General features: G+C 37.9%; 1 protein-coding gene and 1 long non-coding RNA gene across 3 annotated transcripts in view; one reads left to right on the top strand and one right to left on the bottom strand.

The window, feature by feature from the left end:
- The window catches only part of Sema3c (semaphorin 3C), a 142,069-nt gene that overhangs the window by 79,393 nt on the left and 46,806 nt on the right, over positions 1-15,870 (top strand). For both annotated transcript variants that reach the window (XM_004839756.3, XM_004839757.3), the window contains exons 6-9: positions 6,932-7,022; positions 11,165-11,284; positions 12,694-12,836; positions 14,065-14,179. In XM_004839756.3, coding sequence (XP_004839813.1) covers positions 6,932-7,022; positions 11,165-11,284; positions 12,694-12,836; positions 14,065-14,179 — 469 coding nt within the window. The remainder of the gene's footprint in view (positions 1-6,931; positions 7,023-11,164; positions 11,285-12,693; positions 12,837-14,064; positions 14,180-15,870) is intronic.
- On the bottom strand, positions 3,241-9,549 carry LOC110348046 (uncharacterized). Its single transcript, XR_002393022.2, has 3 exons — positions 8,989-9,549; positions 6,592-6,718; positions 3,241-3,994 (listed from the first exon to the last, which is right to left on the bottom strand). It is a non-coding gene; the product is annotated as an uncharacterized LOC110348046 (long non-coding RNA).

The raw sequence follows: 15,870 nt of genomic DNA, 5'->3' as shown, positions 1-15,870 counted from the left end.
AGAAGTTCTAATAATTCCCCAAGTTATGTATTCCATGCTTTCAAACATATTTCAGTATATATGCTAATTTGTTTCCTGTATACCGCTAGGTCCTCTTGGTTAATTGAAAACAAAGTTTTGTGCCGTTATCTATTTGTTTCTTTTTTGTAAGAATCTTTTTTGTCTATGACTTGTACTCTAACATTTCGGCCATGTTGTGAAGATTATGGTACACGGTATATTAACTAATATTATTCTTTAATTTGTTATGAAATTTTGATGTATTTTTTCATAGAAGTAAGAAGACTGCTTTTTAAAACATTTTCTTTATTAATATCTACTTGTATTACATTGAAATAAAATAAATAAATAAATTTGGAAATATTACTATCCTTGAAATACTTTGGTATTTTTAAAACACCGAGTATATTAACTTTTGTCTGCTAACATATTTGCATATATAATCTTTTGCCTCCAATCTAAACAGGTGTGTGTGTGTATGTGTGTGTGTGTAAAAGCTGTAAATGATAAAGAAAATGTAAATATTACAATTACTTTGAATGTAAAGCACTGAAAACATTATAGAAATATTGTATTATACACTTACTTTGTTAAACTTATTTTAAGTAATTCTTATTTGTCTTTCAAATTCAATGATCTTTATGAGATATTGACCTATGTATAGAGCAGGGTTCTGAAAAGAATTTTGTAAATTAATAAACTGGACGAGCACTTAAGACCAACACTGCCCTTCACAAAGCTACACTTGCCTTTTTCTTTCATGAGTTACAATGCTATGAACAATGATACGGTGTTTGCTAAAGACTAGTTAAATACATAGCTCCTGCACAGTCAAATAGAAGGCTGGTTGAACTTCAACTGTGTGTTCACTGTCTCCGCCTACAAGTGTTGGCTGAGGAGATCCACAAAAGGCCAAGGATTTCCTCATTCTTTGAGTCAAACTCATTCTTTTACTTGTTATAACCATTTTAAAAACTGAAATTCTTTCAAGCGACCTTTATTTGGTTCATTTTACAACTCATATTTAAAACTCCAGTTCTTATGCAATATCTCAATTCAATTTGGAACTGAGAATTGTGGAAAAGATTAAAAGTTGCTACTGAAATACTTCATGAAGTTTATTTTTCTTTCACACGAATTAATCCACTCAGTGCTCATGTACTAGAACAGCGATTGCTTTAGTTTTATTAAATGATGTTTTAAGACTGAGAATTTATACATATACATTTTGATGTGTTAAAAATGATGTAAAAATGACTGAGTCATTATTACTGAGCACCGAGTGGAGGCATTTCCAAGTGAGGCTGCAGATGCTATGAGATGTTAACATTCTTCCGGAGCAGTTATGCTTCTTGGACGACTCAGCTGGCTGCCTTGAGCTTGTCCGGAGGACCCCATGCCTGGGATCCATTGATTAAATAAACTCCTGCCCATGACATCTGCAGTCTGTCAGAGGCAGTCTGGGCTCCTTGTACAGGCCAACAATAGCAGAGCAGTGTTCAGAGCAAAGGTTTCAGATAAAATCATCTTCCCATGGGCACATGTGGAGCCTTAATTAGAAAGTCTGTCCACAAATTAATCTCCTTTGTAAAGCCAGCATGGAAGAGATTATGATCACTTTGCTAAACATGAACACATCAGTCTCACTTCAAAAGACACCTTTCAAAGGTAGAAGCATTTTCATTAATTAATGTAGTGACTTAAATAATATGGGAAACCTTAACATCTTAAATAATATGGGAATGAGGTACAATTGGGATATGAAAGATTTATGACTTTTGAGTGTTGTGTGTTTGCCTGTACAACTGTGGCATCATTTTAGTCTATCTTTTGTATATAGACCGTTATGTAAATACAGAAGTAGACAGTTTTATCAAACTTTGGATGCACTTATCTTTCTGGATTACAGATGCCCTAGCATGACATGATCACACAATACAAAACTTTCTGCTCTGAGAGAGTCCACCTGACCCTCAGCACTAATCCTGTGTTTCCTAGTGACCCACAAGTGCTGTTTCCTGATCACACCTGTGCTGTTACTAAGACACACCCTTTTGCATACATTCAAGCCAGTGTCAAAGTGAACTAGGTCAGGGGGCACAGCTATTCACATCTCAGTTTGTTTCTGATCTGTCACCCTCCACCTCTTTACTGCTTGTCACTGTAAAAGTTCAGGGGTCCAAGAGAGTAACTTAGGAGCAGAGTTCTCAGGTGGAGCCCTTGGGCTCCATGCCATCCGTCCTCATCCGCAGTCTCTGAGTGCACTCAGAGCTTCCTCGGAGCGTTTCCACAGCGCCCACCTAGAGTCTCTGCTACATCCAGACCCATCTCAGGTCTTCTCTTCGAGCTACTGTCTTTCTCCCCTGTCTTCTGCTTGTGGCAAAAAGATAAAGCAACACAAATAAGCCATGACCTCAAAGTAATGAGCAAAACATCAAGAAAACACAGCAGTTAGTTCATTTTGCTGCACATTTTTGAAATATCACCACATCCCACCCCTGGTTGGTTTTATCAGATGTTTCTGTAACGTATCTTTTAACAGTTCATGGTCCATCAACGATATCACAGGAACCCACATTATCCCCATGCTTCTTGAAGCAACAGTCACCAAGCCACACCATATCAGTGTCTTATCTGTGCATTTTCCTTATTGATAAATTTCTTTGATCAGTAAACTTCACTATACTTAATATTCTCATTTCTTTTCCATTTGCCCATTAATTAAAAATTAAGATTTTGTTACTTTTTCTTAAAATCCTGGTTTTTGTTCTATAAATTCTTTCTCAACTCTTGCTTCCATCTCTTTCACTCCAGTACCAGGCTTCTGGGAATATTCTTTCATGCTCTGCTCTCCATGCCTTTATTGAAGCTAATACAACTACACTTCTATGTGATGACCAAATCTGACTAATGACCGTGACTCCTCAGTGGCCAAACTGTCTCCCTTCTCCAAGGCCAATCCATACCTTAAATTTGGGTCATGCCCTCTATAGTCAATGCATTTATTGACATCTTTGACCACAGGGCACTTTCTTCTATCTTCATTCTAATTTTTCACTATCTACTCTTTGGACCTATTGTTTTCTCTTATTGATTCAACCCGCTAATGTTATTTATTTAATGAGAACAAAGGTAGAAGTGCTTCGTGTCAGAACTTGCAGCCTAGCTCAAATATTGGTCTTTCTTGTGTGTCAAAAGAGGAGTAACTGACACAGTCTAACCAGAGAGTGGTGGGTTGTGTTAAAATGATTTGGGGTGACAGAAGGGGTTGGAAGAGCTATGAGGAGATCAGCAAGGGACTTGATAGAGTAGGCCAGGAAAGAGATTACTGTGCTCAGGGAGGGCCAGAGAGTCAAAGAGGCACCAGATATGGAATGGCTCAGGTGATGTCCGTAGATTTGGATATAGAAAAGTAACTCTCTAATGAAATAGATGGTGACTTTTTTATTGTTCCTTATTTTCAGCCTCTTTAGTTACACAGTTGCCAGAAACAGATGAGAAACTGAAGAAATCCTGTTTGGAGATTATGAGTTTAGATTTGGTCTGTTAAATCTGAGATGCCATTGAAAGATCCGATTAGAAACACCAAGTGCACAGTTGAATATGACACTGGATATAGGAATGTGTGAGCTGTTGTTTTTTGAGAATAACTGATGCCCCAGAAAACTATGATTTGGTCACACAGCGTGAGTGCAGCATTAGAAGGGAAGAGAAACCCGAGACTTGAGAATATCGTAACTTTCATGGTCAGGCAAAGGAAACTGGCCTTTAAAAAGGAAACTTAGAAGCAGCAGCTTTGGAAGTAGGGGAAAATACAAGAGACTTTTAGTTTGGGGAATACAAGTGAGCCATTTTAAAAAGAAAGGAGTGCTTACAAACCCCTCCCCTCCTTTTGGTAGACAGGGTCTTGTGAAATTGCTCAGGCTGGACTCAAAGTTGCAATCCTCCTGCCTCAGCTCCCAGAGTAGCTTGGATTTCAGCTGTGCACCACACCCTGTGGAGACAGTTTTGTAAGCCATTAGGAATACAGATTGGCTGGGGTTGAGAACATAGGCGCTGAGCCACATCCATGACTGTGCTCCCAGCACTGGGAGGCTGAGGTGAGGGGTTCTCTCAAGCCTGTAGTTCAAGACCAGCCTGGGTGGTATAGGGGGACCTTGTCTCAAACAAACAAAACAAAAAATGTATTTTTAAAACATTTTTGACATTAAATATGTTAGCAAAAAGTGTTTCAATAGAAAAATTAAGGCTAGATGTTCAATTAAACTGGATACATAACAAAGTGAGAAGCTGGACAATGGGGATAAGTGGATCTATAACCTTTGGAAAAATGTGGTTCACAGGAAAGTGATGTGTAAAACCTGGAGGGGTTTAAATAATGACATCGAGTATCCACCCAATAACACTAACATGTGTGTGTATCTCCAGAAGAAATTACAGAAGGAAAAATACAAGGTGCCTGAAAATACTGGGTAAGATGAAAATCAAAGCATTGGTTTAAGTATCGACCTCCAAGTAAGAAAAATAACTCCTGTCATGTATTAGTGGGGTGTGTGTGTTTGTAGTGAAAAGTTGAAGATGTTTCACTTAAGGGCTTTATTTTGTCTGTAAAGTAATTGAAAATAATATGAGCTGAGAACATTGTGAGATAAAACAAGATATGATTTGACTATGGTGGAAAAGGACAAATTTTAGTGGAAGAACTAGCTGGCGGAAGCATCTTTGAAAGCTTGCTGAGCCGTGTGGCAGGTTCAGTTTGAGCTGATGGTCACAAATCTATAATATGCTGAATTTACTTTTGGGTTGCTTTCTGTAAAATCTTTAGTAGCGTAGAGGCAAGTGTGGAGAGGCAGAGATTACGGCTTCGTGGAGAGTCAGGATGCCCAGAGGAAACGGTAGCAGGGTCATCTCAGCCATGCTGCCCTGCAGACTCCCACTTAGGGAATGGATTCTGTCCCTGCTCTAGAGTCACAACCAGGCTTACGAGATTTTGTTGGGTTTCAATATACCTGTAATTGGCAAAGCCCATACAGTTAGGAGTCATGAAAGTGAATTTCAGTTTTGCTTTTGTTACCCTTTCACTCCCTGGCCTTGGGCAACCCACATTTTCACCATCACTAGGATGAATTTATGAAAGAAGAGCATGCGACAGGCTTGAGCTGTAATTCTTTTTAAGTGGTATCATTGTTGCCCTAGGAATAACATACCAAACTCCATATGACAAAAATGAAGTATTTTTCAAGAAGTCAAACTTTCAGAACTCTAAAAAATATTCTCAGACCAATTTCAAATCAATTGCCATGCTCTATTGATTGTCACTGTAATGATTCCTTTCCATTTCTACTGCTCTTACCCTGACCTCTAAGATCACTGCATGGTAGACTATTAGGACTTAATTTCTGGAATATCACAATAGGCAAGTAACCCATTTTCCTGAGTCTGGTATCTGTTTTTGTGTGTTTCATTGCTGGGCTTTGTAAAGCTCAAGATAAGATCAAACCTTATTGGATCAGTGCTTTGATCCTTGTGTTTCCATGTACAGAAGTATTAATGAGTCTACATTTCTTCCTGAGAATTTTCAAAAACCTTGACTTAATAATTAAAGGCCTCCCATCATCTGTACAGCCAACAAAAGTGAACATTTCTCCCTGATTTTTAGTAGTAGTTTGTGTAAAGAAAAAGGTAAATATTCGTACCAAGAAGATGTCCCCCTCAAGGCTACATTACTACCGTATTTCAAATGGAATATGTTGCCTTCAGCCTCTGCTTTTTCTGTTTCCTTAATCTCCTTAATGTTTCTACCAAACACGGAGTGCCAGGTAACATACTGTACTCCAGAGAATTTTACACAATATCCTAGGAACAGACATTGAGGATCACAACCCCAGGAAGCAAAGCAGAATGAACCCATCTGGCATGACAAGAAATTAAATGTAAAGGGGGAGAACCCAACAAAAAGAAAAAGTCATGGCAATGACAAGTCAATACGTTTCAGTTATAACCATCAACGTTAATGGTCTCAGTTCCCCGATCAAAAGAAATAGACTGGCAGAATGGGTCAAGAAGCAAAATCCAACAATATGCTGCATACAAGAAACACACTTAATTCAAAAGGAAACTCACAGACTGAAAGTTAAAGGGTGGAAAACAATACTGCATGCGACGGGAACCTGAAAAAAAGCAGGAGTAGCTATCCTCTTTGCAGATCAAGTAGATTTCAAACCAACACTGATTAAGAGAGACTAAGAAGGACACTACTTTATTTATTTTCTTGATGTTCTCTCTTTTAGGTTATAAATTACTCGAGGACAAAGCTTTCTTTGACTTTTGTTTAATGTATCGCCAGTGCCTAGTCTAGCATCTTGTATCTAGTAGATGTAAAATAAAATTTTGCTAAATAAATAAATAAATAAATAGATAAGGGAGTAAATGACATTTAATCTGAACTATTATTATTATTTCTTTTTTTTTTTTGGTACTGGGGATCGAACTCAGGACCTGTACTTGTGAGGCAGGCGGCAGAACCACTGAGCTAAATCCCTGGCTTGTTTTAAAACTGTCTATGTTAGAACTATTTCAGTTTTTACCTACTTGTTCCTCGGGGATCTTTTCTGGTTTGTGCTGATGTTCAATCCTTCCAGTCCAGATTATGATGAGCCTTGATTTCCAAGTGATTTTGGTGTTGTTGATTTGAGAGGACCCTTGCTGGATCCACTCTCTGGGGAGGGAAACAGGATGTGAGCCGCCCTGAGGCTGCTCAGGCCTTGCAGACTCAATACAGCAAATCGGGAAGGCACAAGCAAGCGAAGAGAAAGCATATTCTTTTAATGTGCTTTCTTTTATTAAAGAAAACATATTAACTAGATAACTTTTACTGCTTTACATTATACTTATTGTATTATGATTCCTTTATATGTTTTCTGCTACAAAGGACCAAGTTTTCATGATCGACTCCAAATGTGAATCTGGAAAAGGTCGCTGCTCTTTCAACCCCAGCGTGAACACGGTGTCTGTCATGATCAGTAAGTAGAGGATAAAGAGGGGGAATAAACTAATACAGAAGACCAACCTGACACGCACACGAACTCAAACAGCTTTCAACGTCCTCTGTAGTTGCTTCTCTAGGATTAAGTATAGATTAACATGACACATAGCATAATGCCAAGTCCCTTTTCCTCGTATTTATTAAGCTTTCTCTTGACTGAATATGCTGTACCTCTCAAATGAGAAAGAACAAATTGCATCTTTAGTCAAACCATTCTCTGTGGATGGGTCTAACCCTGGCTCAGGGGACACTGTGGTGTTTCCTCATCTTCTTCCTTCTGGTAAAATGCCGTGAAGCCACAGTTCCAATCACTGGCTGGCATGCATGTGGCCCCTCAGTGTGACCGGGACAGCCACCACATGATGCCCTCCCACACCCCACTTAGCGACTCGCTCACTCTGGTGACTAATTACGACCCAGGATGGGTCCGGAGTGTCCTATGTCGACTGGTAACAAACTTTGGACTGCAGTATGTCCTCAAATGTGCAATAAGTGTTTTTATCCTCTTTCCTTTTTTGCGTTTTGTCAGCAGTAAATTTCATCTTTTGACACTAGAACAGATGAAACATTAATTATTGTGTTCGAGTGCTTGCTTAATTCATTTAAGCATGCAACCCATCTCTCTCTGTCATATCCAGAAACTCGGTTAAGATAGGCTCATCTAGCACTGACTGATATGTGAGCTTGGACGTTGGCCACGAATGTGTCGCATATGGTCATTCCAGCTGGCCGGAAGATGGCCAAAGGATGTCTTTAAGACAAAAGGTAGAAAGGTGTAAAACTGCAAACTACCTAATTTTGTCTGATGCTGAATATTTTCAGAGAGGTTCTCAAATATATAGTATTAGTAGTATTTTGAAAAGCTTATTCTCTATTAAAATGGAAATTTTACTTTTGTTTAAAATAAAAAATTATAAGAAATGATATGTGCTAAAGTTAAATTATGTATTTTTCGTTTGTTTCAAGTTAAAGACTGAATGTTACTTTCAAAGATGTTAACATAGTAAAAGGATGTCTTGTCTGTTGATATCCACTGAATACTATTTAGAATAAAAACGGTTAGAACTTGATATAAATTTTCTTGTTAAAATGTCATAAGTTATTTAATAGTTTTGTCTTCTGAGAATTGAATTTGTTTGCAAAATTAGAGTTAGATATTGACCGTCTTTCTCTCTCAAGGACCTAAGACTTGAGAAACTCAGTTGTTCCTACTTTACCTTTTAATATTTTGATGAACTATCACAATCTTAGTATCAAAGAAACTGATATTAAATGATTTGCATCACTTAAAACCTGAAAAAGAAACAGAATGCTTATAAATGTTTGTTTATACTTCATTTGTCTGGTTGCTTATTCCTCTAAAATTATACCCAATAATTTTTGTGATAATCTCTCTTTTCCATATTATAGGCTCTTTTCACTTCCTTTTAACTGTAATGCAATAAATCGTACAAGTTGGTTAAAATACTTCTTTGTATTAAATACTAAGAAGCATTAACAATGAAAAGAATTTCAGATTTCACAATCAAATTGTGGCATCTAATCCACCATGCATGTTCAGTCTTCTTTTACTATTTTTATTTGTTGTTATAGCACAACAAAGAACTCAAATGTCATCATTAGAACGACCTGCCATAAAACTCGTGAAGCTTATAAATCAGTGAAAGTACAATTGGAAAGATAAATGTTTTGGGATTAAAGTTAAGAGGCACTAGTTTATTTTTACATAAAACCCTGCAAAGTAATTCTGGAAAAAAAATCTTTTAAACACAATTCCTGCCCAAGTGACATTAAATAATTCTTATTAATACAAAATAAAGCAGAAACTCCATAACCTGCTACTAAAATCACTTAAAATGTAAGGCAGGAAGTGAAGCCCCCTAGGCAGGCAAGCCTGTGTAATTTTTAATATGTAACTAATGAGAGGATTAAATAAACCTTACCCCAACCTCTGCGTCATCTCTTTCTTGAACACAGACATGATAATCGGCAGCAGGGCTAATCGCTCTATTGAACAGCAGGACTTTGCAAACCACAGTTTTATGGTTAATTGTTTATAACAAAATGCAAAATAATCAATCGCAAAGTTAACAGCCAACTCTGTGTGCATACATGCTTCACAAGTGTTCACAGAATTTTCAATTGCTCAGTTGCCAAGGCCACCCTGCACATTCTGTGTTCTTCCTGCAGTGTTCCTGGGCTCCAGGCCCCTCCAGGAAGGAGCCCTGGGTGACCAGATGCTTCCACAGCAACTTGTGTGGTGGGGTCCGGGAGTGAGCTGGGAGCGCACAAGAGACAGACCTTAAATTCCTCTTCTGTCCATCTACCTGGGATTCTCATTGCGGAGCAGCAGGCCCAGAGGGCTTCGGAGGGCACAGCTGCCTGTGGAGGGCTCCACAGGGAGGAGGCTGGGCCTGGGTTGGACCAGAGCAGAGAGCGGGCATGCAGGGAGCCACCCGTGGGATTTCCTTCTTCCAAAACAGACAGCGGCTACTGTTCCACACCTGCCGCTCTTCTGAGCACCTCAGGGCTCACTGCGCCTTCCTGTGATAAAGAGGAAGCCAGCTCTTCACAATGTCATGTGTGCAGATTGCAATGTCTGAGGGAGAGCTGCTCATAACCATAGGTTGTTTGTCTTAAAATATTCTTTCTTGTCACCATATTCTATTTGTATTGACTGAGTTACAATTGAAAAAGCACTCTTCATTTACATCCTAGGAACTTTATAGCTCAGGAGAGCCAAACATAGAGTCCCCCCCGAAAACGTATCCCTGCTTCAGCAAAAGAAATACCTGCATAAATATTTTAATACTAAATTGATTGAGACATCATGAGATTAATGAAGTTACCATTGGCCTCTTCAGTTACAAGAGGTGCTCAGAGTGGTGGTCAGGAGCTTCCAGACGATGATCAGTACGGAGAACTGCAGCTTGGGGAGCCTTGGTCATTGAGATTGCTGCACGTGCATTTTCAATCGCTTCTCTAAGGCCCCCCAGTGTAGTGGGTTTTGGTGATATACGACATCCTCCAGGGTCCTCTGTATGAGGGTAACACCATCTGTTGAAAAAAAAAATCATACTATTTTTGTTTTCCTGAAGTGTGTGTATATTTTTTGGCAGACTCTGTCTATACTTTTAATGATTGAATCTTTAACAAATTAGTAGTATTTTGATAGTTTGAAGGCAGCCACCATGTCATAATAATGGACTCTTATATTTGATTCATGAATAAAATAACAGTAATTTTATTATGTGTTGGGAAGTTTTGAAATCACAACCCATTTCCCATATTTTATAAATGAAAAGATTGAGATTTGAGCTGTTAAATAACTTAGCCCTATTCCCAATTTGGTAATGATTGCCAAATTAGAAACCAGGTTTCTGATTCTCACAGGTTTTGTATTTATTAAAATAAAATACAATAATTAAGCTATACATCTGCCATTTCTGATACATATTCTGTAAAATCTATATTTAGTATAAGAAAGACAAGAATTTTTATCTCTATATAGTAAGAGATCATTCTAGGATTTGATTTATATATATACAACTATGTACATATATCAGATATAAATATATAGTGGTAAATATACATATATCACATATATTATAATCATGCAGGTGATAAGAACAGATTAAACTTTATCTAAGCCATGCGTGATGGCACACACCTGTAATCTCAGCAGTCTGGGAGGCTGAGGAAGGAGGATTGAAAATTCTAGCCCAGCTTGAGCAATTTAATGATGTCTCAAATAAAAGAACAGTGCTGGAGATGTAGCTCAGTGAAGGCCCTAGGTTCAATGTCTAGTACTGACACAAAACAAACAAAAAACTTTTTTTTTGAGACGGGATCTTACTGTGTAATTCAGGCTGACCTTGAACTCACTATGTAGCCAGACTGGCCTCAAATTTATGGCTCTCCTCCTGCCTCAGCCTCCTGAGTGCTGGGATTACAGGCATGCACCACCACACCTGGCCAAATTTTATGGTCAATGGAAACCAATCAACAATTACAAACATTCTGTAATATTTTAAATTATTAGCTATTAAATAGATGCACCTTACATTTTAAAATAGCTTTAAAATATTTAAATTTCTCTTTTCTTTTTCTTTTTTGTAGATGAGGAGCTTTTCTCAGGAATGTATATAGATTTCATGGGGACAGATGCTGCTATTTTTCGAAGTTTAACCAAGAGGAATGCAGTCAGAACTGATCAACACAATTCCAAATGGCTGAGTGGTAAGAAAACATTTCATGGATATTTTCTTCAGTATTGTGCCTTAAACTAACTTTTAATTCTGTAACGACAACTAGGAAAAATAGTTAAAACTAAAATATGAGGCTATAACATGAGAAATGCCAGTTCTGCACTCTAACACTTAAATCATTTCAGATAAATAACTGAAACAATTGCACATCATTCATATTCCAGTTCCTTATTTTATTGCTACAATTGTCATAGATATATAAACATAATTGTCATAGATATATAAATAAATAAAAATGGCAGTAGTATTCATCATACTTGCCAGTACCTAAGCATCTTCTCCAGTTGTTGAAGGCTAACATATTAGGATTAAATATTCTTTTTGCTTCATTTCATCTGCTTGTATATTTTAGTAATGCCAAATTTAAAAATCAGCATAATGCTATGACATTTAGATTAATGAATAGATTATGTTCAAGACCTCTTCCTATTTTTTTTTAATACTTGAATTTTAATATGATAAAAGTTGTGTATATTACTGTTTCAAAATTTGACCACTATTTAATAGAAATCTTTGGTGTGTTAACCCTAAGATTATCACTGTTCCCTGTTCTGGGGTCCTATGGAATTTACATCAAAAAAGACTCGGACTGGATTTTCCTGTGTGGTTCCCATCAAATGCGGATACATAGAAGAGGAAGACGCTGCTCGGGCTTCTGTCATTGCACCCTGAGAAACCATGTGTCTAGCTGGCTTTAACCGTGGGGATCCACTTCCCGTGACCAGTGAAGCATGAATTGCCACAGTTTAGCCTCTCTTTCTGCAGATGGAGCAGCACGAGAAAGCCTCCATTGTCCATTTACTTCTTCAAATTACTCCTCCAGTACATCTGGAAATACATCGTCCTAAGAGTTGTTTTGTTCTGGAAATAAGGAAACCTTATGTGTCTTCAAGTGACTACATTTTTTCCTTAAGAAGTTTCCTCTTTATTTCATTTGCCTTAATTTAAGAAAAATGTGTTTTTCAGATTTGGGCTCCCCATTCCTCCTCCTGCTTCAATGAATTTGAGGTTATCTGCACTAAACTGAACACCACACTTTGAAAACCAAACATTTTTTCCAAAAAACAGCCCTAAGATTCCATGGGAAATAATTGCTAGAAAAGCTTTTTGATTTTTAAAAACTCACCAGTGCATAAATAATTGTCACATTTCTTGCGTCTCCAAAATGCACTGTAGACAGAGGAGGAAAACAGTGTGGGCTGTCATATTGTGGCTCTGTTTTGCTGTACTTGACTTTTCTGATGTGGAGCTGCTGTGAACGCTGCCTCTTGAGGTATATCTATGAGCACTGAACCCTTCTCCTCCTCTACTGCGGTCAACTGGAAGGCCAGCGCGTGGATGTCCACCCTGAGCATAGGTCATCCCCACACTTTCTTCCAGAGCCTGTGTTTGTGGATGCTCATGTCACTCCGGATGGCACCGACCCCAACGACGCCAAAGTGTACTTCTTCTTCAGAGAGAAGCTGACCGACAGCAACAGGAGCATGAAGCAGATCCATTCCATGATCGCGAGGATATGTCCTGTGAGTACTGCACAGGCACTGCTGGGCAGAAAGAACTCCAAATTACATAAGTAGTTATTTTTCAATAGTTTTTCTTCATGCTTGTATTATCTACAGCTACAGATATGTAGATAAATTACTGAGAAAAACACCTATGAATAATATGCTCATTTGCATCAGTCATTTGAGATAAGCATACCCTATTTCAATAAAAAGCTTCCTTCGGGGAAACTGGTGGTGGTTTAAAAAGGAAAAACAGTGTGGACTAATTTTCACATGTCCACTAAATGCACTGGAATTCAAACAAATGGCTAAAATGTCTATTGCTAAAATAAACAAAACAATCCTTGTAAATGAAATACAGGCAAGTCTCAGTAAAAGATAAGGTTGTGGAACTATCTAGAATAGTAAAAGTTAAGAAACACTCTAGGAAATACAGTTCTAGTTGTAAACAGTAACCAAAATGTTCCATGTATAAATAGTAAGTATAAATAGCACTAAAAAGTTTGTGATTTCCTTCCTTACAGTTTTACAGACTTGTGTTGACTTATTTATTAGACTTCTTTGCTGAAAAAGTATTTCTCAAACTGTTTATTGTAACTTAAAAAATTCTTAAATATTGCACATGCCACCCGTCTGAGCTCAGCTGTTCCTCAGTCAGCAGAAAGGGAAAAGAGGTTTCTCCGAACACGAGGGAGAAATAAGTCAAAAATAGTGACCAACCACTTGTGAAGGAGCCAGACACCAGTCGCCAGACCTGGGCAGACAGATATGGAAATAAAGCATCCAGTTAGTGATAAGGCAGAGAAACGGAAGGAAAATCAGCTCTGGGGAGCATTTGGGGTAGGACCCGCTCTGCAGCCACGGTCAGTCTGCAACCCTTGCCGTGGACGATGATTTGCTCATATTAAAGATGATGGATTGTCCCAGAAATGCAAATCAAACTATTCTCCATAGCATTTTATGACCATTGCTGTGATAGAGTGTTAAAATGAGCGTAGATATTTATCTGTTAACCTGATTCGCTTGCAGCTGATACCATAAGGGAATAATAGTGCAACTAGAGCTATTGTGTACAATACTACAGATATTTAATATTTTAACTATGATGTAGAGATATGGTTCACATTTCCACTCTTCCGATCATAATAAATGCTAAGGTAATCAGACTCCAAGATCAATGTTAATACCTATGTCCACAGTTTAGTAAATGTTTAGTAAGGTGCATGACCTTTGCAATCGGTTTCAGAATGACACAGGTGGCCTGCGTAGCCTGGTCAACAAGTGGACCACCTTCCTGAAGGCCCGGCTGGTGTGCTCCGTGCCGGACGAGGACGGCCCAGAAACGCACTTCGACGAATTAGGTACGCGGACAGAAAGGCAGCTCCTGAGACCCATGTACTGTGATGCCTCTCACGTGACCACACGACTTCCGGTGCAAATAACGTGTGCATTGTAATGCAACATCCGGGGTTTGTTCATCAGTTTCCTTAAGGATGTTCTTCATTTGTTTTGCTCCTGAGTGACTGCTGAAATAATTATTTCATTAAATTTACCATAATATATAAATGAGTGCGTGTGCCTGTGTATGTGTGTGTATCCGGTGCTTGTAAAATTTATATATAGATAAAGATATGTTTTGGGCTTTTAGAAATGCATATTTATCTCATGTATATGTACTATTCTGATTTAAAGCCAGTTGGTATATTTCTAGCCATGTATTTCTACCACGGAATCTAGCAGGCAGGCAGCGTTCGGATGGAAGTGGCAGAGTAGAAATGAGGGACTCTGCTCCGTCTGAGTTCCTGACACAAGACTAAATGGGCCAGTGAGACTGAAGAGGTGTTCGCTTTCCAGGCCAAATAAAGACCAACAGTCTGATGTTTTTCTAGCAAGAAACAGTTTTCTGTGAGAGGAATCACATAGTGACAACAGCATTCCATATTTGCTAAGTGCCATTGAAAAATAACTTCTTTTGCCTTTATCTTAAAATGGAAAAATGGTGATTATTCTTAGATTTTTCAGGCAAGTGGTAAAGTAACCATAAAAATGTATATGCAATACGGGAAAAATTTAATCTCAGAATTATAAAACAGAGAAATAGTTGTTGTTCTTAAAGGCCATTATGTTTTGTGTGTATCAACTTTAATAGAAAAAGTTTCAGTTGTCATTGTGTGACACAGCCTAGTCCAGTGGAGGGGAACCTATGGCACGCATACTGCAGCGGGCTGTTTGTATCATTGGAAGGTTCACCGCCACTGTGTCATTCATTATTTCCTCCCAAGTTGTACGTATGTTATGTTTTAATCTTCTTCTTTGTAAGAAAGGTAGACATAGCCTTTATTCCACTTATGGAAAGGCTAGTGGTTATTAAGTTATTGCTGAAGGTGTCCTAAATTCACTGGTAATTTAAAATAAATGCATCTGTCTTTGTATTCCTCAGCAAGAATTGAATTTGCAAAATTTCACTAAACCCTGACCTTTCTTATATTCTTTATAATTGATTATTGATTGGGGTTTTCTATCAGAAATCTTTCATGTTCAGATATGACAATTTTGTCTTTGCTATAACATACTTCGAATATCTTACTGTTAGAGGTGTTATTTTTCTTCCGTGTTCCTACCTTTAATTCTAGGTTAAAAAGAAATTAAGAGTTGTAAGGTTTTTTAAATTTCAAAAAACCTGAAATTTCATCATTAAAGGATATTTAGAAAATTCTCAAGCAAAGAAGCAACAAGGACATATCTGTAGCTTTGCCATCCGGGACACTGAGTCACTTTCTTTCTCTGTGGTATATGTTTTGAAGGTTTCTATGCCTCCAGTCCATATTACACAACACTGTGCTTTGTCTGCCTCATGTTATTTCATTAGAATGCTTCCCACAGAGATACAAATTCTTCATTAGTCCTGTTAGTGTCTATGTAGCATGTAATTAAATTTAATACATGCTTATCATTTAGGTATTTCCAATTTGTATTGATGCTTCAGGAATGTCCTTCTGAATAGTATTTTCAAGAGTTGAAACTATTTTCTTAGGGTAATTTTTACAAGCAC

The sequence above is a fragment of the Heterocephalus glaber genome, unplaced genomic scaffold, assembly GCF_053883595.1.
Source record: "Heterocephalus glaber isolate CG9 unplaced genomic scaffold, H.glaber_assembly_v1.0 deba00000676, whole genome shotgun sequence".
NCBI lineage: Eukaryota > Metazoa > Chordata > Mammalia > Rodentia > Bathyergidae > Heterocephalus > Heterocephalus glaber.
This window is presented reverse-complemented; position numbering and strand designations above follow the sequence as displayed.